The sequence below is a fragment of the Vanacampus margaritifer genome, chromosome 12, assembly GCF_051991255.1.
Source record: "Vanacampus margaritifer isolate UIUO_Vmar chromosome 12, RoL_Vmar_1.0, whole genome shotgun sequence".
In the NCBI taxonomy this organism is placed as follows: Eukaryota; Metazoa; Chordata; class Actinopteri; order Syngnathiformes; family Syngnathidae; genus Vanacampus; species Vanacampus margaritifer.
The window spans coordinates 2,468,179-2,495,687 of NC_135443.1; the positions used below are offsets into that span (position 1 = coordinate 2,468,179).

The following is a 27,509-nucleotide window of genomic DNA, read 5'->3' on the forward strand; positions in this document are numbered from 1 at the left end:
AATTTATTAATACATTTTCAAACCTTACTAAACATACAAAAAACGTGATAAAATTAAATTATTATTTATATATTACTTTGCACAAATTTTGAAACCTCTTTTTTTTGTTAAAAATTGATTTTCAACCCTTAAAAAAATACTTTATTTTGAAATTTATTTATTTGTAAAGCATTCAAAAAAAAATCATTATATTTAATTATATTTTGGTCATTTTTTTTAAAAGTCCGATCAACAAAAAACTAAAGACAAAATTTATTTATTAGTTACATTTTTATTTGCTTTTCAACTTTATTAAACGGGATATTTCTTTCTTCTTTTTTTAAACTTATTCAAAGAATACAATCTGATTTAACTAACTTCTAAATGTATTATTTTTTAAACGCATCAAACATTAACACATTTACCTGATTTTTAAATGTATGTATATATTTATTTCAAACCATTAAAAAAAATATTAACCTAATTTAATAAATTTTTAAACCTTACTAAACAATAAAAATGTGACCAAATTAAATGACTATCTTTATATTACTTTGCACAAATTTAAATTTATTTCAATATTTTATTTATTTCATTTTAAATAAATTTATTTTCAACCCTTTTAGAAGAAAAAAAACGACTTAATTTATTTTAAAATCAATGAAATGTATGTATTTATTTCTAAAGCATTAAAAAATATATATGTTTAAAAAAAATGATATGTATTTATTTTTTGGGTCATTCTTTTAAAAAGCCTGATAAACAAAAAATTAAAGACATTAATTTATTAGTTAAATTTTTATTTGCTTTTAAACTTTATCAAACAAGATATGTATTCGTTTTTAAGTCAGTAAGCCAAAAAATACCATCCCCTTTATTTTGAATACCGGAATTTATTTTAAACCATTTTCTAATTGACTTAAAACTTCACCACCAGCGTTGCGCTCACCTCTGCGTGCATTCGGAAAGCGTGACCGTCAGCCAGCGGCGCGCCGTGGCCGCGTCCACCAGGCCCGTCGAGTCGCTCAGCAGCTGATGGAACGGCCGCAAGGCGTTGTCCATGTACGCCGACGCTCGCACCGGCGCCTCCTGTCCGCACGACAACGAGAAAAACGGGAAGCGTGCTCAGTCCGGGTGGCGCTTGACGACGCCGGCTGACGACGCCGCTTGACGACACCGGCCGCCGCGCTCCTGCGACCGCCGCGCTCCTGCGACCGCCGCGCTCCTGCGACCGCCGCGCTCCTGCGACCGACGCGCTCCTGCGACTGACCTTATTTGTCCTGCGGTAGAGTCGGGGCACCTCGGACGCGCTCTTCAGGAAGCGGCAGCTGCGCACGCTCAGGTGTTGGGTCATGCGCGTGCCGAGGGCGGCGATGCTGTTGGACAGGCACGACTTGGAGTCGGCCAAAGCCTCTACAAGAAAAAAAGACAACACGGGTGACGGGTGGGTTCCTTCAAATGGCCTTTTGAGACGTTCCACGACAGACACTCTCACCTTCCACGATGACAAAGTTAGTGAAGCCGATGGCTTCTAATCGCCGTCTGACCATTTCTGACACTTCTGATAACTACAACACAAAAAGAAGCCAATTGAAAAAGGTAAATAAAGGTTTAAATGCCTTAACAGTAGATGGTTGCAAAGTACTATTTTTCTTTTTGGACAAGACAAGATATTATTTACAGCAATGTAACAAAGTACTTGATTTGGTTTTTAACACTTAACAAAATTTACAACATGATATTTTTATTGCAATTTACATGCATTTATTTTCTATTTTAAATATTGAGTGGATTGTATTCTATACATATTTTTAAAATTAACCATTTTATTTTAATGTGATATTTCAAACATCTAAACAACCTGACTTAGAAATTGTTAATGCATAAAAAATTTAACATTTAGATATTTTTTCTAAATCAACAATAAATAATAAAAGAAATCTGATGTTTTACGTTATAGTTAATAAAAAAGGTTTTAGTGTGTCATTTTTAAGTAAGTAAGAATCCGTTCTTATGATTGGTCTTACTTGCTCTTGTAGTTTTTGGACGTCGGCCGCAATGTGGACCAGCTGTTTGGTGGACAGCGAGGCGGGACTTCCGCTCTCGCTGCCCGTCTCCTCCACGGACGTCCTGCTGGAGGTGGACGACGCCGAGCTGGGGAGGGGCCGGGCGGGCTCTTTGCTCACCTCGGCCGGGCCGGTTTTGGTCAGCGCCTGCTCGCACAGCCCATCCATCAATCGATGGATAAAATGACGATTGACGCCTTGTCACGAAAAGCCCACCTCGTTGAGGAAGGTTCCGTATCGCGAGTAGAGCTGCAGCGTGAGCTTCCAGAAGCGATGAGCCAGCGGCGGCAGGTAGACTTTGTCGGACCAGCAGCGCACCAGGCAGGACCGCAGCGACACCGACGCCTGAAGGTGGTACGCGCTGCCCTCTGCGTGGAAGTGCACGCAAACGTGTTATTCAAGATGGATGACCACTGCATGTTCAAGTACCTCATGCCAATTTCATGTCCGTATTTTCAATCGGTTTTACTGATATGAAAAAACACACACATTAAATCGCATTATTTGACGTTTTTTTTTTTACCCTAATATTACTAGATAAGACAAAGGAGGTTGATAACAGGAAGTACAAGATTTCATCTCACACTAGTTTTTGCTGAAGCGTACTGAATGCCAATCGCCAATCGAAAATGACGGCTGTCGCATCGTTTCACAATATTTAACAATATTTGTGTGTTATTTGTTTTTTTTTTATATTTATTTTATTATATTTTATTTTTATTAAAATGTGTTTGTATTATTTTAAAAGTGTATTTAATTAACAATTTATTTTGTTTTTTATTGCTGTACGTATAGGCTAAAAAATTAAAATAAATTAATAAATCATGCTTACTGAATGCCAATCGCCTTCAATCCTGCTTTTTATGCCTACAGAATGTGATGGCTGTAGTTTTGTTTCGCAATATTTAACAATATTTGTGTGTCATGTTTTTTAATTTTTTTTATTAATTTATATTTTATTATATTTTATTTCCCTTTTAGTTTTTATTTTCTGTTTTTTATTTAAATGTGTTTGTATTATTTTAAAAGTGTTTAATTAATGACCTTAAAAACTTTAACTGCCATATATGCTAAAAATAAATAAATAAATAAAACATGTACATGTCATGTGGAATTTATTTAAAAAAAAAATACAATACACTAATGATATAACTAAATGTCAAGAATTTGTTGTCACATTTTCCCCCGCTTTAATTCAATTCATTGTGCTGCTCCTGAAGGCATCGTAATGTATAACGTGAATTGCGATGACATCAAGATCACAACAACGGGCTATCCTGAATCCACATTTGGAAGACGCACGATTCTGATCTCAATACATTTGTATTACATCCATCGCAACTGTTCCTCTTGAGAGCCCCAAAAAAAACACATCGGTAATCCAAAACACGCACGCACCTGGCGCCGCCTCTAATCCGTCACTGATGGCGTTCTCCAAGCTTCCTGCTATTTCTTTGTACCTGGAAAACGGTGTAAATAATCAATCTGCCGATTGGTTTTGTTCCAGCATTACAATAAAAATCGAACGCACTAATCTTTGTGCAACTTGCTTACCTGAGCTGAAAGTAGACGGGCAGGTTCCATTTATTGTGGAAGGCGATATACGACGGGTGCATTCGGAGTCGCTTCACGCTGGCCTGCGAGCTGCACTGGCACTCGAACCGGCGCACAAACTCCGTGCTGGCGCAGTAACGCTAGAAAAGAAGAACGCCAAGGTGACGCGGGAAAGCGCCGTTTGTTGTCACCTGTTGGCCGTACCTCGTAGAAAATGTCGGGGTTTCCGGGGTTGAAGAGGTACGAGAGCCTCTCCTCGATGCCTTTCACCATCTCGGGCCACACCGAGTTGACCAGGAAGTCGTAGCCCGGAACGATGTCGGCTTTGTCGCTGACGACAGAAAAGAAATGTTCACAATAATCGAATTTGCTTACTTGTGCGTAATTTGAATCCGATCTGACTCTGCAGACTTTGCCTTGAAGAAGGGTTCGAATTGTTTTACAATTTTCATTATAATTGGTTTTATTTCGTTTAGTTTGAATGCATCTTCATTTTTTGAAAAGATAAAACAATTGTTTACTTTTATTAGTTTTAATATTAGCTTTAGTTTTTCCCCCCAATATGGAGTATTTGTCAAATTCAAGATGAAGGAAAAGGTCACAAAGTATTTTGCGATAAAGTAAAATACAATTTCCAAACAATTGTTTGACCTTCGTTCTTTTGTACAGATATAATACCCGGCGAGTTAATACCCCAAAATTATTTTTTTATTATTATAAATAACCCTGAAAGCTAATGCATGATATAAGTTGACAAAAAATGAAAGGGATGGATATTTTGACGATCATTTTAGCTAGGTTTATAAACCCAATTTCAGTTAGTTTTGGTGTTTTAAAAAAATTATAATTTGAATTTTTATTTTGTTAACTAAATTTTCCCCTTCCCTTTTAGCTTTAGTCATTTCATTAGTTTTGATCAACTCACCTTGCCTTGAAGTAATAAGCGCATAATGTCTTAAATGTCTCGACTACTGCTGCAGCTGTAATATTTTTAAAATTGACTATTCTACCATTTTACCCATTGACTAATCAGGATTTTTTTTTTTTTTTGCATTCTTAATCACAATAATGTGTGCATATGAGGTGCAGATTATATTTTGGTCCAGCTGCGGTCGTCATTCTCATGTTCCACTGCAGTGTCTATGACTTTGAGTGTGTATGGCTTTGAAAAGGCGCGGCCCTGCTTGCCCTGGTGAGTGATGTGGGTGTCCGAGAACAAACGTGTAGATACGGCTGACTGTTCAGTGTGTTGTGTGACTCTGCGGCCACAAAAAGTTGTTCCAATGCACTTTTCCTCATTGGAGGTTGCATGCTTGTGACGTCACAGTTTTCCGGAATGCAGAAATCACGATGTCCGAGTTGCTTTTTTTTCTTTCTTTACAGCTGCCATGTTTATCTTTACCTAAAACTTAAGACTTTATTGATAATGTTCCCAGTTTTAATGCCAGATTTGTTTCCAACCTGGATATGGCTCCCCCTGTCACTTCTCTCAGGAGTCTGCAGTGATGAGGAACAAACTCCAGCAGCCTGAAATACATCACCTGAAGACCATTAGGACTGGACTTGACCACCTCCTCCACAATCACCTGGCAGCAGAAGCAGCAACTCTGAGTACAGCGGCACCTTGACTTACAATTATTGGCACATTCACCTGATCCATGAAGGGTTTGACCAACACTTGTCCCACCAGCGCCTCGGCGTCTCGCGTCTTGTCGATGGTGGCGTACGTCCTGAGGCAGTGGCGCACCATGTCCACGTTGGACGTCTGCAGACCCTCGATGAGCAGACCCTCCAAGGACTGCTGCAGCATGGAGGTGATGCCCGCGATGCGCTGGAAGGGGGCCGACGCAAACGTTTACGGGAGGATCTTCAAGACAAACCCGGGACGCTTTCGGATCAGCTGGATGAAGACTCACTGGTCTGACTTTGTCCAGCAGTGGCATGCCTTTGCTCTGCACGGCGTGGAACTGAAGCTGGTTGAACTCGGTGGCGATCCGCTCCAAGATCTGACCCGCTAACAAGGGGCTGGACACGGACAGAAAGATAGCACAAAGGATTATTATATGATTTATCTATTGACAAGTTATCTGCACGTTGAAGGAAGCCAAAGGGAAAACTTTTGAAACGCTTTACATAGACACTTGGATCAAACTGAAGACCTCTCTTTCATCAAATATGACCATCAGGAGCCAACAGATTAGTTTAAAGGCATTTTTAAAAAATGTGGGCAACAAACATCAAACCTGGGATTCGGCCTTCCTTTGTGGAATTTGCTTACTTGGGTTAGACGGTGAACAGTTCAGCGCAAAGTCAGCTAGGACAGGCTTAACCCACAAGTGCTATTGGAAATCTACCAAGAGAGCATTTGACACCTGTTGCTTTCCGAGGAGTTGGACTCTTTGGGGTTTTGCGAGTTGAGGATTTTCTCAATCTTCTCCACCGAGCGCACCACCTGGATCAGCCTCAGGACGCAAACCTGACGGACAGAATGAAATGCAATGGAATCAAAAGACATTTAGAAATCGTCATTTTTAATGGTTGCCCACATCATTCCATAGCAATAAGAATGTAAGGCCCTGACCTTTTTCTTCTGCAAGTCTTCCTGTTTGGACAGCTGCGCATCTATGGCTTGTATCACCTCACTGACGCACGACCGAAGGCTCTGCACCGGAGAGATTCATCAGCACTCATTCAAACGGTAGTGCACTCACTATGTATTTAATTACAACTCATACCATGACCTCCTCACGCAGCTGTCCAAGTGGCACAGAAAGCTGATTGAGGGCTTTGTCCATACCCACCTGAGACAAGACAATGAAAGGCATAATTGAGGCGGTGGTAAGTGTAGCAACAAAAAGTAAATTCAATTTTATTTACATAGCACTTTATATATGTTGCACACGTAGAACCACACTCCTCATACATTAAGTGACCAAGTTGTCACAGAATATTGTTTATACCTTTGTAGACAAAAGACATGACAAGCACTGAGAATAATGATTTAATAAATACTTGCATGCAATGAGACAAATACAACCAGGATGGCTGCTGCTTAGAAGGATTCCTCCTTAAGCGATATCATATATGAACAGGCAGTTATCATCTACATTATATAACTGGCACATTTGACGCAAAAAGCCCTCACCAGATTAGTGGAGAGGTTGACAAAGTCAGCGTAGTCCTTGTTGATGAGCTCCACCATGGCTGTTTTGAGCAGCTTGTAGTAGAGCTCCAGGTCCTCCCTCATTTCCTCCAGCTGCACCTGCTTCCGACACTCGGCCACGAACTGGTCCACGTCAAAGTCATCCTGGGTACACATTAACAACAACTATAAAGCCTCGCGGAATGATGCACTTACTACAGAAAGCGGCCATGATCATATATTGTTGGCTATAGTTGTAACCGGTGACTGTATTCGCCATGTAGCTAAAGCTAGCTGGTCTACGATAAATTACGTTCATGAAGACGAAACTTACCTTCATAAAAACGTCCTTATCGAAGCACAGAGAGTCGGGGGGCTTTGGTAAATTCATGATGGAGTCTAAAAACCGGCTTCAACGTAAGAAGCAAGAAAAAGAAGACCGCTGCTAGTGTTTGCAGTTACTTCCGCAAACATGGCACATGACCAACGAAGAAGAAATACCAGGCTTGGTTTGCCACAGTGCCCCACAGAGGGCGCCGGTAATAACTGCAGCATGGTACTGCAATGGAATCGTAAACCTAAAAGAGAAAATGTATGGACTACAAAACAATATGATTTAGAAATACAAACATAACAAGAATATTTCTTATAAAAAGACAAACGCTAATCATTATTTTCCGCAATTATCTCAGTCTCGCAATGGTCGTAGAATGCATGCTGTAAATATACATGTGCCAAATGAATGAATGGTCGTAAATCTTGGACTTCAGTCTCTTCTATATGTGACTTTATAAAAGGGAATAAATCTCACAAGGCTGTAACATTGTCAGGCATTGCAGCAAGAGAAACCACTCCAGCTCCCAAGGGGATCCTGGGTTGTAAATGACGTGTTCAGGGAACACTAGGTAGTCCGAGGACTAATGACCTTGAGGGGAAAGTGCATTTGTGAAAGGCCTGTTTTTACACCAAAATGAGATCAAATTTGAAGTTTTATGCCATCAGTAACACTACATAAATAAACATTAAATATAGATATAGTAACAAATAAATATATCAGCGCGACTATTAACATTTAAGTGCATATTAAGCGTCTGAAATCATATTAGAGATGTTAAGAGAGATAGAAAAAATTACTTGTCAATAGCCTCTTCTGTTTTAGTACCATCATTTTACCAATTGATTGTGGTGCTTATAGCTACAGACAGGACATTTAGTCACAGGACAAACAATGTAATACAGTATTTGAAAATTCACGAGGGGTGGGGCAGAAAATGTAGTAAGTGTTGAGTTCGCGTAGTGTTCAAATTTCCCAGTTTTAGTGAACGCACCACTAGTTTGTGCTCACCAGGGGGCGTAAACGTTCCAGAATCCTTGAGGAGGACCAGCCCCGGATCTTCAAGACAGGTGCTCCCGATCCATCCCGGAGGATTGCAAGGTGCTTACTTCTTCCTCGATCGTGACGTGACGACTTCCGCGTAGGAGGGCGACCGAGAGGGAGGAAGGGAGGGATCGAGCGAACGTGTGATCCGAGCACCAGCAGCAAGCACCGCCGCCGCCGCAGAGGGAGAGAGATGGCGGAGTGCGGCCGCAAGGCGCTGTCCCTCCTGGAGGCGGCCCGCTCCCGCTACGAGAGCCTGCAGATATCCGACGACGTGTTCGGAGAGTCCGGGGACGACAGCAGCGACAACCCGTTCTACAGCACCTCCGGAGACTCGGACTCGGACAACTACATAGCCGAGGCGGGCGAGGAGGAACATCATCATCATCACCACCATCATCATCCTCACCACTACCACCACCACCATCATCACCAGCGACGGGCCGACCGGGAGAGCTCACACGGCGGGAGAGCAGGAGGAGGCAGCCCCGGTCCGCCTGGCGCTCTGTCCCGAAGCCAAGCCGAGGAGGAGGGCTGGACGGAGAGCCTGCAGGACGTCACCGTGCCGCCGTCTAAAGGCTCTTACGGTGAGGCTTGATGAGGAAGGTCACTTGTCAGTTGTCACTAGCACCGCTATCACGTTTTATGACGGCCCATTCACAATCACGATGGCAACTATAGCTCATTTTACATTACGTCTGTGTGTGTGTGTGTGTGTGTGTGTGTGTGTGTGTGTGTGTGTGTGTGTGGTGGGGGGGCAGGATGACACTGCATCATTAATTGCTCCTTTGATGCTGTGTTACTTTTTAAAATCAAATTTAAATTGCATGAATTAAATATGAATAATCAGCCAATGGTCAGAAAATCAAGGGATCCGATGCTGCCTGTTAGTTTTACAGTTTGATTTTAGCATTGAGTCGCTGTGGTGGTGCAGTCGGCTGACTTGGGTGCAAGCAACGTGGGTTTAGTGCTCACGCACTGATGTAAGAATGATTGGTTGCCGACTGACTGGCGACCAGTCGATGGTGTAGTTCACATTTTGCCTCAAGTCAGCTGGGATAGGCTTCAAGTTCCCCGCGACCCTCACCAGGCTGAGCGCTATTAAAATAAGGTGGGTGCAATACAACTAGGGATGTTCGGTACCTTTTTTCCCCGACCGATTCCAGTACGATTTCTCACTCGAGTACTCACCAATGCCGATACCAAGTACCAATAGCTCTAGTACTTATGATAGGCCTACATCATATTTCAATGAATGCAATGATAAATAATTGTGAGCAAAGACCTTCAGTCTTTCTGACGCACACGATGATTCACGGTCAATCGTCTTATTTTTTGTTTTAAGTATCCGTGGCTTGTATCATCATCCTTCAAGAGTACCCAATACCTTGAAATAAGGCCGGCATCAGCCCTACACCTCGGCCCTGATGAAGATGAATGCAAATCTGACAGAGCATCCTGAGTTGCACGTTTTTATATGACATGTTGACAAGCTACGCATGCTGTTTTCATCTGATTTATTTTTGTCATTGTGCCTTGTGGGCGACTTTGTGTGTTTGTGTCATCTCACCCGCCGACACCCTAATCAGGACAAGCGCTATTGTGCATTGTGGCCATCATTTTATTAGTCGTAGTGCAGTGTCAGGGAATCGGGGTGTGAAGTTGAGTGCAGCACACTGCAGCTGAAGCCGTCGCAATTGCTGTAAATGGCGACTTGTTGACACGTTGCACCGTCGCACTTAACTGAAATAAATGTAGAGATTCGCAACATGGACCTAAAATGGTGTCTCTTGCTTCAATGTTGTCCAATTTATGACATTAATGCAGCTGTTCTTTGGCAAGAGAGAAATTCCGATTCTGCTTTTGTTTGCTTGTAATGCAGAGAAGAATCTAGAAGATATATTGTGACATACTTGCCGTACTACAGTGAAACCACATTTTTCGTGCCAGGAACAGGTGAAAAAGTACCACCTAGAGAGAAAGAGAGAGCGAGAGGGCATATCAAAACATTTTTTATCAAGTTTCATCCCACACACAGTTGTTTATTTGTTACTATCAGTTAAAGTTTACTGTAAAACTGACATATAAAAGAGAATTAAAGATTGCATATTTGAATGCGAAAGTGATTCACCAAAACATTAACAAAAGCTCATTAGCTTAATGCTAACACATGATGTGAAACTAAAGGTGGGCTAACAGAAATTAGAATACCTGCTACGGTAATAAACCTTCAAACAACTGCTACTTTAATACAAAACAGCTTCATATATAACAAAAGAGAATAAAACATTGTGTGTTTGAACTCTTAAGTGTTTGACCAAAAGTCCGTTAGCTTAATTTTAACATAATGCCAAACACTAAAGGTGGGCTAACAGAAATTAGCATAACTGTTACAATAATGATTAAACTTCAAACAACTGCCATTTTAACACAAAGCAGCTTCATATATAACAAAAGAAAATTTAAAAAAATGGTGCTTTAAAACACTTTAAGTGTTTGACCAAAAGTCCGTTAGCTTAATTTTAACATAATGCCAAACACTAAATGTGGGCTAACAGAAATTAGCATAGCTGTTAACGGTAATGATGAAACTTCAAACAACTGCCATTTTAACACAAAGCAGCTTCATATATAACAAAAGAGAATAAAAAATTGTGCTTTTGAACACTTAAGTGTTTTACCAAAAGTCCGTTAGCTTAATTTTAACATAATGCCAAACACTAAAGGTGGGCTAATAGAAATTAGCATAGCTGTTACAGGAATCAAACAACTGCCATTTTAACACAAAGCAGCTTCATATATAACAAAATAAAATAAAAAATGGTGCTTTAAAACACTTTAAGTGTTTTACCAAAAGTCCGTTAGCTTAATTTTAACATAATGCCAAACACTAAAGGTGGGCTAACAGAAATTAGCACAGCTGTTACGGTAATGATGAAACTTCAAACAACTGCTACCTTAACACGAAACAGCTTCATATATAACAAAAGAGAATTAAATACAAAACATTAAGGGTGGGCTAACAGAAATTAGCATCATTGATACAGTAACACAAACCTTCAAACAACTGTTACTTTAGCGTTTAAACCCCCAAATTGTTGATTTAAACCCTTAAAGAACCTAAACCAAACCATAGACATTAAAGTATATCGTTTTATTTCGTAAAGAACTGTCTCTACGTCTTCGGTGTCACCTGACTTGTGGCACAATGTGGTACTACGCTGAAGGCACACAGAGCTAAATTTGCACAGCAGATACCTGTAGAAAAATGTGTGATCTAGCAAAGGTTGACTGTAACATTAGCCTGTTCTCCACCAACAAGCCCAGGATCTTTGAGTTCTGGGTAATGGGACTTTCTTGGTTGTAAAAGTTCCACAGAAAACGTATACAAGCCATCTCGGATGCTCCAGCTCACCTGATCGTGATCCTAATGAAGGCAAAGGACATATAGCTGGCTGGATATTCAAAGTTTTCCAGGACGCTTTGCATCCTGCTCGTGTTTGCTTAATGGAGACGCAGCAGGTGTTTGTGCAGAATTGTTGAGTATTTGCACAACTGCAGTGGGTGCGGTCATCCACCAGGAGGATTCATTGGCTGCAGCTCACATCATCGTCCCGACTCCCCGAACCTCAAATGGACCAGGTGTGCGCTCATTGCTCATCAGGGGGACGTTTCTTGAAGAGTTTCTGCTAGAGTCGTAGAAGCGAGGCAGGAGGAGTTCAGCATCCGGCGTTGTCTTTTTTTTCCCCGTCAGCTGACGGGCGTTGATGTGACAGCCCGCCGCCACAGGAGGCTGTGCGCCGTGTACATAAATCATCAGCTGCCGTCAAGAAGCCAGAAATCAAGTCGGCCTCGCTTTAAAATTCCATCTGGTTCACACTTGGCTTTCGCAGTTTGAACGCATTCCAGGTCTTCTTGGTGTGTTTTTGATTTCATTTTTCAGGACGACTTCAGGTGGAGATTTTCTTATCTTCATCTCGGGGCCGCGTGAGGGTGATGGAGGAGGGCCAAGATTAGAAAGTGATGTAACCGCTTAACCGTAATGTTGGAGGGGATTTAAAACGCTGATTATTCATTTGCGCTTAAGAGATTTATCGCTGGCTTCCGTATGCCGCGTTTTGACTGTCGTCAATGTGTTACGGCTGCAAAGGCATAGCTGAAAATAGATGCGATTGTTTTATTGTTCTTAAAAAAAAAAAATCGATTCGGCTGCATATTGAATCAATACGAGAATCGTGTGCTGTAATATATCGCTCTATTTTGCAGAATCAATTTTTTTTAAAACCCACCCACAGTTGCAGCTTTAATTTAATTAAATTTCCTTTGGATGATCTCTGTGGAGTTTCTCACTGTGGGATCCACTCGTGCTGCCTATTTACATATTCGACAAAGTCATCAAGTTTCTGCATAACGAGGTCAGCTAAATGGAACTTTGTGTGTGGTTCAGGTGTCCATTAAGATTGTGGGAAATTAGCAACTGCTAAAAGTACTTAGTTTCAGTTGATCCAGCGTCATATCGTGCTGTGTCGGGGCTGTGTGAGGAGAAATGCACACATTTGCTCGGCTTCACATCAAATCATTTCACGGTCTTCCTGCGCTTTCTGGTGCTCTCGACTCGTTCCTGCCAGGAGGGAGAAAAGACGGCGGTGAGTCACATCCCGAGGAGCGATTCCTTTTGGCGGAATCCGACTTGCAGCTTTCAAGTCTAATGGAATGCAAATGCAAAAGTATTGGGAGCCATGGGCTGAGTGGGCGATGGCGTTCTGCGCGCTCGAGTCGCTCTGCCGCTCACCCACGTCCTACTTTCTTTTCGAGCACCCGAGCTGCTCCCTTGCATGTGTCTCATCTTCAACTCGACAGTTTGGGAGACGATCTCAAATTTGCACACATTCTTGCTTTGGATGAAACCAAATGTTGATATTTTTTGCTTAAATGTGATTTTTTTTCCCCATAATCACAATGGACAGTTTCCAATTTTGGAATACTACCAAAAGTCTTCCTGTGGAAATTGACCCCCATTTTTCAACCCCTTTGCAACACTTCTTGTCATTACACCCAAGTGACGCATCACTGAGCCGTTCACAAGTGCAGCAACGGCACGCTGTGACATGATGGCAGCTGTCATGTCGAATGAACTGCCCTCGCACCCCCAAGCCGCTTTGTCATTGCGCCGTGTTAATATCGGGCTTGTCCCCGAGATGTGACAATCCAAAGTTCTCCAGTTCAACATTCCAGCGCTTGTTTGCAATTTGCTGCTCGCGGATTTCATCGTTTTTCTTGTCGCAGGGACATTTCCTTAACTAATTTAGAGAGCCTCTAAAACTGTTTAGAGAACGTTTGGGAAACCTTACGACCAAAACGTGAAATCAACATTCGTTAGTGTCACAAACGTTTCCGAGACGAGACAGAGACCCTTAAAAAGTGGTCTCAAGATTGGTCGTGGTCTCGAGAACGGACTACGTTAAAGGTTGCCAATGGTTGCACAGACAGTTTTAAAAGTTGCAAAGTTTTAGTTGTCGCTGAGAAATTTTGAACATGTACCTTGTTTCATGTGTCCTTTCTGCCTGTGATGGGTCCAGAAGTGTCCCGGCTAGAGCTGTTTAAAATAATCGAGTAATCGATTATCAAATTAATCGACAACTGCTTTAATAATCCAGTAATCGTTTGGAGCCATTTTTTTTATTCAAAATTGTCCAAATCCTTCTGATTTCAGCATATCAACAGTAATTGTTGACTGATTTCTGTAGTCATTCATGAAAGAAGAACAATTATCTTCTGTGTTTAATCAAAACAAGACATTTGCAAACATCTATTTTTACTTAAGAAATCAATGACCGATTCAGTAACAGCACAACACATTTTTTTTAAATCACTATATGAAGTACGAAATAAACACCAATTGTTAGAATAAATGTACATGTTATCCCATATTTACTCTTATAGTAGAGAAGCTGCAGTTGCAACACAGGAACTGAAACCTGACAAGATAACGGTTGGAACATTTTGCGGTTGAACTGTGAAAAACGTTTGCATTATTGTCTGCGCAATGAGTCATATCCGGGATGATTGTCTCGTTGGTGCTATGTACATCCCCAAATCCTTTAGAGCAGCAATAGGCTATGTAACCAGGGCCTACCCAATACAAAAAGGAGATTTGGCGGAATGTGCCTCAGAACGGTTAGGAGATTGTAATCTGGGCACATCTCTGTTCGTTCTCCTCGCGAGCAAAAAGAATCAAGTCTTTGTCTTCCTTCCTTGTCTGTTGTTTATTGAATGTTTTAGGTTGACCAAAACTGACACCAATCGCTGGTTAATAAACAGTCATCAGGAGGGGGAAAAAAGCACTGCCTTTGACACGTGCTTCTCTCCAATATGTCATTGCAGGTCCCGCTCAGAAGATGCCGGCAAGCGCCAGCGCTTTGGACTTCTTCCAGCTCTTCGTCCCGGACAACTGCATCCAAAACATGGTGACGCAGACCAACATGTACGCCAAGAAGTTCCAGGAGCGCTTCGGCTCGGACGAGGGCTGGCGTCCCGTCACGGCCCAGGAGATGAAGGCCTTCCTGGGCTTCGTCACGTCCACCAGCGTGCACCACTGCGAGTCGGTGCTGAGCATCTGGAGCTCGGGCTTTTTCAGCAACCGCAGCATCGCGCTGAAGATGAGCCAGGCGCGCTTCGAGAAGATCCTCAAGTACTTCCACATCGTGGCCTTCAGGCCCTCGCAGGGAAGCAACCAGGGCCTGTACAAGATCCAACCTTTCCTGGACTCGCTGCAGCAGGCTTTCAACTGCACATTCAGGCCTTCGCAGACTCAGGTGGGTACGCACGAGTACTCGACACATTACTCCGTTCAACATACAGACCGACCTCACGTTCGCACCCAAGTAGACAATTTAGAGTAGGGGCCGGCCGATATGCATTATTTGAGGCCGATTTTTGGCGGAAAAAAATATTTAAAAATCTATCCTTGGATGTTTGCGTTCTTGAATTTTGCAACAAGAAAGTCTTTGAATTCTTGAAATATCAACTTTAAATATAACCTGGAAGGAAAATGACAAAATAAAACAATAAGAAAGTGAAATAAGAATAGAATAAATTATAATAATAGCAAATGAAAAAACAGTAAGAACAAATACTGACTGTTCCTGTACCTTTTGGCCTCTTGGGGGCAGTGTGGTGCCGTGCAGCCATGGTGTACACACTTAAAGTGAGTACAGAAGAAAGTTACTGGCCTGGACTCCGATTGAATTCTATTAAAAATAACTAGTAATAATAATAATGGTGATTTAAAAAAAAAAAAAGTGTATTGAAGTACTATTTTACAGGTTCGTTCATTGTTTTCCGAAGTAAAAACCATTGTTTGCAAATAAAGATAATCAGGTTTCTTTCATGAAGGAAAACAGAAATCAGTGAACAATTACTGTTGTTATGCTAAAATCAGAGGATTTGGACAATTTTAAATAAAAAAAAAATGGTTCCAAACGATTATTCAAATAGTTGTCGATTAATTTGCTAATCGATGACTTGTCGATTAATTTTGACAGCTCTACTTTGAAGCAGAGCAGTTTTTAAGAACCATTTCCCGCGCTTCGCATTTCAAAAAAAAAAAAAAAGCTAAGGAAATTGAATTGCACTTTGCACCGCACATTAAACGAGATAACGTAAAGAAATGTGCTCTTGATTGAGGTTGAGCCAAGTGAGTCCCGCAAAGGGCTTGAGAAGAATCGTGTATCTAGGCCACCTTATTTTAATCTGTAAAACGTCCATGCCAGCGGCTGTCACGGCTGTCCAAAAATCTTTCTCCATTTCACTCCATTTGTCCCAGAAAGCTCAAATTTGAAGTTCCACCTTTTATTAAGTTGATGATTAAATATTGCTCCGTTTAGATTGACGCTATCAGAGAGGCATTGACTGATTTAACAATATAGCTGATATTCGTGCGGTTTGACTTTACTGCACTGCGCCATACTGAGAGCTGTTTCTAATATTGTGCTGGATCTCATTATATTAAGAAGCTGGCGAATGTCATTTTGCGCTACTATGTGCCATCCATTACCGGATTGACTGCGTACGCCTCAGCTCAGTATTTTGACAGGGAAATGTTAACGGAGGAGGACAAACCGCATGCATTATGATGTCGCGGCACTGGAAAGGTTTTCTTTTCTGCATCGGATCCAAGCAAACCATGTTCAGCAAAGCGGCACTCTTTTGCTGTGACCAAACCGAGCGAGCGACCTGAACTGTTGCCATGGTAACAGTCAGGACCGCGCAGCCGTCAGGACAAACGTGCAGGACGAGGAGGGATTACATAACGCTCCCATGTTTCGACTTTCAGAAATCCTCCGTTCCAAGCAGGGTCCAAAATATTTCTCGCTTTGGAAGACTTATAAGACAAAACAGGTAAACGCTCTCCAAAGGGAGTCGCACAGCCAGGAGAGAAATTATATAGCAACGTTAGAACATGGACGAGCCTTCCAAATCAATAATGAAAGAATAACACAACTGGCTTTTCTTTGAGGCAAAAATATGCAGTGGCTATAAAAAGTCTGCACACCCCATTCAAATGCAAGGTTTTTGTGATTTAAAAAAAAATTAGACCAAGATAAATCATTTCACAACTTTTTTACACCGTTAATGTGACCCATAATTTGTACAACTCATTTTTTTGTGTGAATAAGCAATAACTGAAATAACTGTGGCAATGCTTTAACATTCAAAATACAGTTTTCGCATAATTAACGTTTAACACTTGTGCAAACAAATGATCTCAGGTGAAAATATTTCTTTTTCACTTGGTTTGTACTGGTTATAGGTCACATTAATGGTGGATTTTTTTTTGTGTGTGTGATTTGAGTTGGTCTCATTTTTTATTGAATCCTGCCATCTGCACAGGGGTGTGTAGACTTTTTATGTCGGTCGTACATATTTGGTTGTTTCATTAGTAGCATGAGTGGGATTTTGGTTTGCAGGTTCTTCACGAACCCTTAATAGACGAGGACCCGGTTTTCATCAGCACCTGTACAGAGCGCGAGCAGCGCAAGAGGAAGAAGAGGAAGTTCAGTCTTTGGGTTCGACAGTGCACCTCCACCGGATTCATCTGTCAGGTGCGTGGATGCACGTATCCGTTGCAGATTAAAGAGAAGCAATGTGCATGAGCACACATGAGCATACTCTATTTCAATTTTCACCTGTCGAGTCTTAAGTGTGTACATAAAAGTATAAACAACGCAAAACTGTCATAGATAGAAATGTTGAATAATAGATACGTAAAATATAACTAGCCTACTTATTCTTTAAAAAGTAACATTTGTGTTTGATTTGCATTACGACTGCACTAACTCGGGCTATGCAATTAATCGAAATTCAATTCCAATTTCAATTATTACACTCCACAATTACAAAATCAACGTAATCGGAAAAAAAAAAGATTATTAATACAAATTTTTGAGTTGTTTAAATTTATACATTTGCACCTTTTATTAATTTTTTTAAATAACTTATTTAATACATTTAGTTTCATCCAAAAGGAACTTGCATAATTATAAGTGTTTCAAATAATTGTATTTGTCTTAATATTTTGTATTTGTTTTTTTACGTTGTTTTGTAGCAAAACATTCCAATTCTCACTAACGATTACCAACACAATGACGCGTCTGCTCTGACTTGTAATGACAGAGAGAAGTCAGATGAGTTAATGGTCGGAATCCATCAGACTCCATTAGCCAGCGCGCGCACGCACACACAGGCCACTTAGCGGGATAGCCACAGGCAGGCTACATGTCGGCCAATCAGCCTAATGCCGTTTGTGTCCTCAAACCAAGACGACGACGTCCCCCCTGCTTGTCTGCGCAGATCTCGGTGCATCTGAAGGAGGGCCAAGGTGCGGACGGCCTGGCGGCCTTGAAGAACAAACCTCAGCTGCACAGCCTGGTGGCCAAGCAGCTGTGCCAGAACATCTCCGGCAAGAACACGATCGTCTTCACGGGGCCGTCCATCACCAGCCTCGGCCTCTTCACCGAGTTCAGCAAGCAAGGTCAGCGCTCGGCGCTCTAATGGCGGTCTCAGGCTGCGCGATGCCATTCAATACATGGAGTGCTATATTAGATTACATTACATTACATCCATCCATGATCAGAACCACTTATTATTATTATTATTATTATATTATATTTAATATATATATTATTATTAGAGGTGTCAAAATCCGTGCATTCATTTAGAGTTAATTTAAAGGTCCTTTTTTGTTTTTTAACACACAATGAATGACCGGCTGTACTGTGGGAATTCCAGTCGCAACGCAGCAGACACGTCCACGTCAACATTTAGCAGTAATAAATTTCGTAATAATAATGCATATCTTTGTGGAGACGGGGGGGTCAAGTTGTATTTGACCATTTTAAAAATGTGCAAAATTTCACAAGTTCCTTCATGTTAAAGATTCGATAGCTCTTAATATGAAAAGAAAAATGCACAAAGCTTCCGCCAATGTCTTACAAATGAAATGATGCCATTTAGTGGCAGAAAAATGACCTTAACACAAATCAAGTACAGTACAGTACATTCTTTTCATTTTGAGTAACTCAATTTTATGAATTATTATGAAATGACTGTACCAATGACTAAAAGATGCAGCCACATTTTAATAAATTAAATTTTTGTTCCACTTTTATGTTAACAACAGTATGAAAAAAGATTTTATTGTACATTTAGAACATAGAAAATTTGCAATTAATTGAGTTGAAGTCATGCGATTAATTACGATCAAAAAATGTAATTGCCCGACAGCCCTAATTATTATATATTATTTATTATGTTACGTAATGAACGCAAATGAGTATTTTTGGCCTTACTTTGAAAAGCAAATTGACACCACATACATCTGCAACGTTCCCCCTCATTACAGCAAAGTCTCTTTTTTTGTTGTAGAACAGCGGATGTGGGTCAGTGTGCTGCTCAAATAAGATGAGAATCAAGTGATTCAGCAGAAAAGAGAAAAAAACTTTGTTCATTGAGCTTAGTGAGCTTTCCAATACACAAGAGACGAGACATTTAAAACTCAATCGGGCTGCCTCAAGACAAATACAAGTCTGAAGATAAGATCAATATTTTGTCCTCCTAATGAGAGCAGACCTCAAATCCGATGCCTGTTTGCCCGTTGTTTTGCCATTTCATCCTGCTGGATGAATGAGACGAGCGCAAAGAAATCAAGGGTCGGGTTAGGAGAAAGACGACTACAAAAAAAAAAAGCAACGGGTGCACTTTTGTGTGTGTCCCTTGTGTCCCCGTGCAGACATTTACTGCTGCGGCCTGCTGAGCACCAGGAAGAGCGACTGCACGGGCCTGCCTCAGAGCATGCTGGTGTGCGGCTCCACGCCGGCGCAGCGCGGCCAGTGGCGGGTGATGATGCAAGGCAGCATGTCGCTCATCAGCTGGTACAACAAGGGACACTTCCGGTTCCTCACCAACGCGTACTCGCCCACCAAACAAGGTAGGCACCTCCGCGCCGTCATCAAGTTGCAGTCGAGACATTTTGTCGACAAATGAGCATCAAAGCCCTACCAGGTCACGTCAACGCCATCTATCAGCAACTTTTACAGAAACGTGCTATTCGTGACGTTTTCGGTTGTGGATACAGAGACCACACTATTATTGCGTGTTGTTAAAGGGAAACGTGATGGAACAGGCCTAAAATTTAAAAAAATGAGGGAATATTTGCAAAACAACAATAAAGCTTATTAGTTTAAACATTAAATATATTTTCTTTGTAGTGTATTCAATTGAATTTTGGTTTAAAAGCGTTTGTAAAGAATTGTAATCCTTTTATATATATATATATATATATATATATATATATATATATATATATATATATATATATATATATATATATATATATATATATATATATATATATAATTATGGGACTGCTGAGCGTAGCAAGCAGCACATATTACACTACCCTACAAAAATGGGTTTATTGCGGTTATTATATCATCTTCCACGGATTTTTCCGCAAAAATGCGGCCCGTACCGTAGATCGCACCGGGACAAATGAGGTATCAAACGATGCGGCTCGATCTGACTCGGTGCGGCATTATCTTTCTAGGAATTCCCACTTACCACAGCGACGCAATACCCCAAAAAGTGCCATAGGAATGAATGGGAAATGGAAAGACAAAATCACACATCAAGCACCTTTTTCCAAGACACGCTGTGCACGCATACGTTATCCGACCGATACGAATTTTAGCTCATTTTGTAGGAATTTTTCCCATCTTTAGCTCAGTGTCGAAATTTTTTTTAAGGAATGAAAGCTCTCCCCTCTGTGCGGGTTCAAAGACAGTGAGTCATATAGCATTTTAACACACTCTGTTTTAGCAATTAGCCAGGGAAGCAACAAATCTCTTGCCAAAAGTCAAAAGTTTCACTTCAAGTTGTCACCATGGCCACAATCTTTTCTCACTAGACGTCAAATTCTCACATTTTGTAGTCACGAGTGTCTTCTTTCAGACAAACTAACTTTTATTTGGCTAAGGTGTCATTTAGTACCTTTATTTTCCCTTTAAGCTCGGACAAGTCGGACCAACTCGCCTATCTCTGCCATGTTAAATTCAGGCGCCTTTCGCTCTTCATTTCTGATAAATCATAAGTTTTCAACCTGCTCTCATTTGGTCATTTTTCATCCGATTAAAAAAATGAGAACATGCTCATTACCAAAGAGTCAGCAGTCCCATTCAAAATTTCCGCGGGAATTTTTCTAGTCTTTTTTGTAATACTTCTATTAACTTATTACTTATTAATTAGGGTTTGTCTGTCAACTTTCCACATTGACAAGGCCACACCAGGCTGTGTACTCCTCACTAGAAACTTTGACTTGACATTTTTGCATGCGTGTTTGTTTCAGGTTTGATTATCAAGAGGAAAAGCGGCGAGGTGCCGTGTCCCCTGGCGGTGGAGGCCTTCGCCGCGCACCTCAGCTACATCTGCAAATACGACGACAAGTTTAGCAAGTATGTGTGACCGACCACAAAATTTTGAGTATTAAAAAATATTCTGAAAAGCATCTTGGCCCACGTATGCAAAATGAATATTTTGCTCGTTTATCTCAGAAATGGATCTTTGACATTCATAGTAGGGATAGACCGATTATCGGTGCCGATATTTGCCATTCTGACAAATATCGGCAACGGCCTTTTGGTGAATGCTTGCGAACGTGGCAAATTTAGGTTTTTCATCAGAATTTGGTCACAGACCGTTTTTACTTGTTGCAAAGAAATTTTAAAATTTGAAACAAACATGCTTAATGGCATTTAAAGAAAGTTAATTTTAAAAACTTTGACGGTAATATTTTCTCTTCTACTGCAAACGAATATCGGCTTGAAATATCGGTTATCGGACTCCTAGACTACTAATAATCGGTATTGGCCCTGAAAAAAAAAAAAACATTTCCGTCTATCACTAATCTATAGCCATCAACGGCAGTGAATGAGTTTCCAAAAAAAAAAACATTTTAAAGTATTCCATGTCCCGATGAAGTATCCAGCGAGCGCGTATTAACACTGCATGTTTGCTGTCAGGTACTTTATCTTCCACAAGCCCAACAAAACGTGGCAGCAGGTGTTCTGGCTGAGCATCAGCATCGCCATCAACAACGCCTACGTCCTCTACAAGATGTCCGACGCCTACGCCGCCAGGCGCTACAGCCGGGCGCAGTTCGGAGAGAGACTGGTGAAGGAGCTGCTGGACGTGGACGACGACTCGCCCACGCCGTGAGGAGACCCGACGGTCGCCTTCACGCACCCCTCCCCCCCCCGTGCCCGACCCACACCCACAATCACATTCACACACTTGCTCCCGCCTGTACAGACTTGTGTGTCACCGTGCTGAAGCAGTGCCAACTCGCCCCCCGGGTCCGTATCGGTTGTGCTGTAAATAATATGGAACGTCAGTCATGCGGTAGGAGGGGTCTCGGGAAGGGGAGGGGTGATAAATGGATAACCGTGAAGATTTGTCAAAACATGAGATCACGCGAGTGTTAAGGCCCTCAATACAAGCTTAAGAGACAAACGTTAACGTTTTGGAGTATAAAATGCCGAAGAAGCATACTGTATGTTATTCTGCACCAAAATTCTTTGTTTTTACTTTTCATTTTTATTCCCAGCACTTTTTGAGCACCTCTTCCACGTTTCTCAACTGATTAAAACCAAACTTCAAAAGTGTCAAAAAATCTGGACATTTTGAGAGCCTTTTTGCCCACTTTTCAAAAATTCGTACTTTTCCCACAATTCCAAAAAAAAAACATTCAAGTTAATGAGACATTAAAGATTTTTTTTTTGCCATCTTGGTAAGTATTTTAGTCTTTCCGAAAATGTATCCCTTTTCACGCTCAAATTCACAAATTATTACCATAAAATTCCACATTTCTTGACCTATTCAAACCATTCCAACTTCAAAATATTCTGCTCACGTAGAGTACTTAAGATCGGTTAATATTTAAAAATTCAATTCAAACTAAATTGACCTCACATTTCTTGGCACCTTCACAATATTCATTCAAAGATTTTGGGATCTATTTGTAACATTCCGCAAATTCACACATTTTCAACCAAAAATTCACAGGTTAAGAAATATTTTAGTTCTTAAATATTGAGTTCCCTCCCCCCTTTTTGCATTTCTTGACCGATTCCAACCGTGCCAACTTCGAGTCTCAAACTCTAAATTTCAACACTTCATATTCATTTCTCCGAATTTCAATTTGGCATTTACATTTCAGCATTCACACACAATTTTTACAGACGTTACATTCTTGATTTTGTGCTATAATGTGAAAATCTGAATAATTTTGCAGACAAAAATGTCCCCCCCCCCGCCCCCCACATAAAATAGCATTTAATAATTTTACTAGCAAAACTATTCCTAATCTCTGCAGTGAAGATGATGTTGCTAGGCAACAAACAGTTCTCCGATATCTTCATAACTTTAGTCAAAACACCTCCAGGATCAATAATTCAGATCTGTACATCTGACAAAACGTATTGCAGCTCTGCTTACTTTTGGCTTTTATGTACATGATAGCTAGGGTGTCGCGGCACTTGGGGGTTGTTGTTTTCGGCATGAAATAGACGATCATGTGATGAGCTGGGAAAAGTGCAGAACGGGTCGCTTACAGACACATTTTCACAAATGGGCTTAGAACCATTTATTGGTTGTCTCATTTCACACGTTAGTTAGACATTTGAACAATTACATTTTTACAAATGATGTCCCCCTTTTAAATACTAAATTGTCTTGTGCAAAATGGTTCCAGGAAATGTTCTAACCAATCCTTTGCACTCACGCTTCCAAAGCCGACTGTGACTTAATCAAAAGGTGAACCAATGGAGTGAATATTATTTATCGATGACAATGAAAGATTTTGTACATATCGATGTATGAAATTAAGCCAATTCATTAGCCGTAACAAGTCGTCACTGTACTTTTAGTGTGTTTCTATTTTGTTTACAAATCACAGCGAGCGTATATCACACAGACTCAAGATTGTCATTTTTACCACTAATCCAAAGCAACGTTGTCGTCACTTGTGTGTGTGTGTGTGTGTGTGTGTGTGAACTACTACAAGTAAATGTCCCGTAGTCACTTTCAGTTACCTTCACTTTAATGCCAAATACAGGCCACACGCACAAAGTTGTGATTAAACAAACGGTCTGTAACGACGGATCTGTTGACTAAAGCGTTGTTGAGGCTTCACTGGCCTGAAATCGCCACGGTTACCCCCAAATTGCATCAGCATTACACAAGTGTTAGCTTTAGCACTAACGACAAACTTAGCAACCAGATACAGTACTTGGCCCATTTCAAAACCTGTCTTTGCTGTGTAACGTGTATGTTTAGAATTCACTGTGGCTTATTAGAAACATTTGGCAACATTTTGGTGAGGCAGAGCAACATTTTATTATTTTTTTTATTTAGCGGGAGCAGTTCAAAATCTCAATTTAATTAGTAACGTGACAAAAAACTAAATCATTCAAATACATCCTATTCACTAGAGACGTCACAATAGTCAAACTTAGCTGGAACAGGTTTTGCTCTGACCAACCAATCAGAGGATGGAAAATCCTCAATGCCGAAAAAAATGGCGATATCATCAAGGGCCAACTTACTGATCCCGTCAGGATAAATTTGAAATAGCTAAAGAAGTTTAGCTGGCATGAGCCAGCACGATTGTAAAGGCCCTGTCTGGACAGATTAGATAACATGGCAACACTTACAGACTGAAATCTGATTGGACGGGGGGGAGAAAATCCACATTGGCCTACTTGAAGTAATGCAGCCAAGAGAAATGCTACAAAATGAAAAGGAATCGACTTTGGGGAATAAAATAAGACAATTTCATGGAATAAAAATGTACATTTACATGAAGTTTACATTTCATTTAGTTCTGAAAGGCAGAGGTGGCAAATCCAAATCCAGAAAGTAAAAACCATGCCACAGTTTGGCTTTAGCCCCAGATGCTAGCTAGCTAGCTCCCATGGTGCTCCTTTACCTGCTAGGGAGCTAGCTAGCTAGCTAGGTAGCATCAGGGGTTAAAGCCAAACTCTGGCAGGGTTTTTACTTTCAGGTGCTAGCTAGCTAGCTCCCAAAGTGCTCGTTTACCTGCTAGGGAGCTAGCTAGCTAGCTAGCATCGGGGGCTAAAGCCAAACTGTGGCATGGTTTTTACTTTCTGGACCTGGGTTTGCCACCCCTGCCGGAAGTTCTCCATTTAAGGTCAAGTAGCTAAAAAATGTGACTCATTTCCTTTCTGTGATAATCCCACGCATCCATCCGTGAGTGCCTCCTCTTTGATTTGCTCCCCATGCAAACGAAATGAATGTGTTGGACGAAATGTGCTTGACACTTGCAGATGAATATCCTTAAAGAGCCACAAAGTGATGAACAAATAAGTCCCCCTAGTCGTGCGGAGTGGGATGATGTCCACGTGATGTAAAATGTGTGTGCGTTTATCTGTGCAGTGCTTCATCTATATGTCTATCCAGTCAGTAGAGATGTGTAATAATCAGCTCTGATGATGAAATAAGAGTGAGCTCAGGGCGCCACGGCAAACTAACCGCACTCCTACATTATTAATAGCAGACTAACACACAAACACTTGGTGGACTTATTTATCTCATAACCGGGTGCTATCGGTATCAAGTAGACTTCAATGTTATGACCACTTAGCAGCCTCGACGAGGAAGTGGAAAAAAGTAACATGGTAAAAGATGGTTTAGGAAAAAAAAGGAGAAGTTTTCCTCTCATGCAACTGATGAGCCCGACAGATGTGTGTGCGAGTGTGTGTGTGTGTGTGCATGTATTGTTGACACTGGGTTGAAATGTGTACAATAACTGGACCAAATAAATTTCAGAAATGTGTGTGGTGATGTTAATGAGGCCCTTTGTCACTGTCATTTTATTTTATTTATTTATTTTAAATATCGCACGCTTAATTCAAGCCGTTTACTGATCAAAATATACAACTAAACCACATCATTTCATCTAATGAAGTCTGCTAGCTTCATGCTAACAAAAAATGAGCATTGATGTTGTTCTAAACCTTCAAACAACTTGCTACCTTAACACACAGAGCAACAACAAAATATATTTTCAAGTATACTGAATTAAAAAAAAATACATGGAAAAATAATGAACCAAATCATACAATTAAGTAACAAAAGTCAGCTAGCATAAGGCTAACGTATACAGTGAACACATGAATATGCACACTTTGGCATTCGCATTTTCATGTTTTTAAAGATGTTTTCCTTTTTTTCCCCTCCTATCCACTGTGGTTTGTGCACAAGTTATCTATGTCAAAGTAGCTTTACGTAGACAATAGGTTAATTTAGCTATAAGCCAATTATAATAAAATCATGTGTTTAGTGAATCTATACAATATACAAATTCCAATTTTTTAAGTGGACTACCAAATGACATGAAGTTTCCCACCTTACTCTACTTGATTTAAAAAGCTGCACATTTTACAAATGTAATACACAAAATGACCAGCAGATGGCACCACAGCACAGTCCACATCGTTTATCACGTCATCGAGCAATGAGCTGAATTCAACACAATAGCTGTGAGCTCAGTACAATGTGACTCAAGGGTCAATAAACAGAAAATAAAGACAAATAAGTATGAATTGCTTCGTGAGATGACTTTAATTTCAATATGAAGAGACTCTCCCACATCACTTGACTTCTACTGACACGTGCATGTCAGTAAATGTTAAATGTTTCAGCACGTGTCATCAAATGCTGAGTCATTTCATTTGACTTTTGTTTTTATCCTACACTGGTCAACTTGTGTTAACGCTACAATATTACTTAATTATTGCTTGTGCAGTTAACAAAGCGTCGGACCAACGTGCTGCCATGCATAAACCATTCGACTTGATCTTGTAGCTTCGTTTCGAGATGAAAACTTGAGCTCAAATGAATGAAGTTGAGCTTCGCATGTGCAACATGAACGCTCCCAAATATGTTCTCGTGAAGGGAGCACGGTGGCCCAGTGGCCTAAGCCCTTCCTGTGTGGAGTTTGCACACCCACAAAAACAAGAATGTTAAGCCTATTGAAGAATAAATTGTCCGTAGGTGTGACTGGTTCGATGATAAATGGTCAAACTGTGCCTAACCTTACAGTGGCGTCAACGTTTTGTTTATGCTGCTGTACTACAACTAATGTCGTAAGTGATGGTGTGTAGATGGTGCGAGAATCTGCTGTCAGTGTACATTAAAAAGCGATGGGAAAAATATTAGTCATGACAGGTTTCTTCCTTAAGATTAATCCTGCCAAATCACCTATAATGACTGGCGGCAAAAAAAAAAAAAAAAAAACGAGGGCGTTCCTTTTTTCTTTATTTCCTTTTTGTTCTTTCTAGAACGATATCATAAAAGATGAGTCATCCAACTGAATGAAAAGTGCGCCGGTGTTTTCACGAGACTTTCACAACTTTACAACCGTCGTCTCCACCATGTCTGGGGGGCCTCCGCCCAATGCGATGTGCGAGTGCGGCGGGTTAGCACAAGGTTAGCATGTTCACTTTAAAAACAGAATTTAGCAACAGGGGAAAAAAAGGAAAGCATTAAAGCTATTGTATAGAAAAATAATACACAGAAGATGGGAAATGTATGACTGCTGTTTAAAAATGACATGTTAGTCATTTCATAGGAAGTGTGTATGAATGTTTTCATACATAAATGACTTACTTCCATTTAAATATTTAAAAGTGATTACCATTAAAATACATGTTTATATAAACTTAGCTCTCCAAGTACTATTTGTTTTGATAGTCCGGTTAGCTTAACGCTAACAAATATGTACCAATCAACACATGTAGACAGACAATATAGC

The 27,509-nt window shown here is 40.7% G+C and overlaps 2 protein-coding genes across 4 annotated transcripts in view; one reads left to right on the plus strand and one right to left on the minus strand.

The window, feature by feature from the left end:
• cog2 (component of oligomeric golgi complex 2) overlaps positions 1–27,509 on the minus strand; it is a 35,848-nt gene that overhangs the window by 1,120 nt on the left and 7,219 nt on the right. The window contains exons 3-19 of one of the 3 annotated variants that reach the window (XM_077581354.1): positions 10,033–10,090; positions 7,076–7,319; positions 6,745–6,906; positions 6,335–6,400; positions 6,181–6,261; positions 5,972–6,075; positions 5,516–5,624; positions 5,251–5,430; positions 5,061–5,185; positions 3,804–3,930; positions 3,600–3,739; positions 3,444–3,505; positions 2,262–2,413; positions 2,007–2,192; positions 1,475–1,547; positions 1,250–1,392; positions 929–1,068 (exon numbers count right to left, since the gene is read on the minus strand). In XM_077581354.1, coding sequence (XP_077437480.1) covers positions 929–1,068; positions 1,250–1,392; positions 1,475–1,547; positions 2,007–2,192; positions 2,262–2,413; positions 3,444–3,505; positions 3,600–3,739; positions 3,804–3,930; positions 5,061–5,185; positions 5,251–5,430; positions 5,516–5,624; positions 5,972–6,075; positions 6,181–6,261; positions 6,335–6,400; positions 6,745–6,906; positions 7,076–7,132 — 1,907 coding nt within the window. In that variant the 5' untranslated portion in view covers positions 7,133–7,319; positions 10,033–10,090. Of the gene's footprint in view, positions 1–928; positions 1,069–1,249; positions 1,393–1,474; positions 1,548–2,006; positions 2,193–2,261; positions 2,414–3,443; positions 3,506–3,599; positions 3,740–3,803; positions 3,931–5,060; positions 5,186–5,250; positions 5,431–5,515; positions 5,625–5,971; positions 6,076–6,180; positions 6,262–6,334; positions 6,401–6,744; positions 6,907–7,075; positions 9,863–10,032; positions 10,091–11,534; positions 12,325–27,509 lie in introns of those variants that run through there. The other 2 variants (XM_077581353.1, XM_077581352.1) reach the window with 2 other exon arrangements.
• On the plus strand, positions 8,110–25,547 carry pgbd5 (piggyBac transposable element derived 5). The gene is made up of 7 exons (XM_077581355.1): positions 8,110–8,706; positions 14,504–14,934; positions 17,089–17,223; positions 17,972–18,152; positions 19,410–19,607; positions 21,024–21,129; positions 21,697–25,547. The coding sequence occupies exons 1-7, from the start codon at positions 8,313–8,315 to the stop codon at positions 21,890–21,892; spliced, it is 1,641 nt and encodes a 546-aa protein (XP_077437481.1). The 5' UTR covers positions 8,110–8,312; the 3' UTR covers positions 21,893–25,547.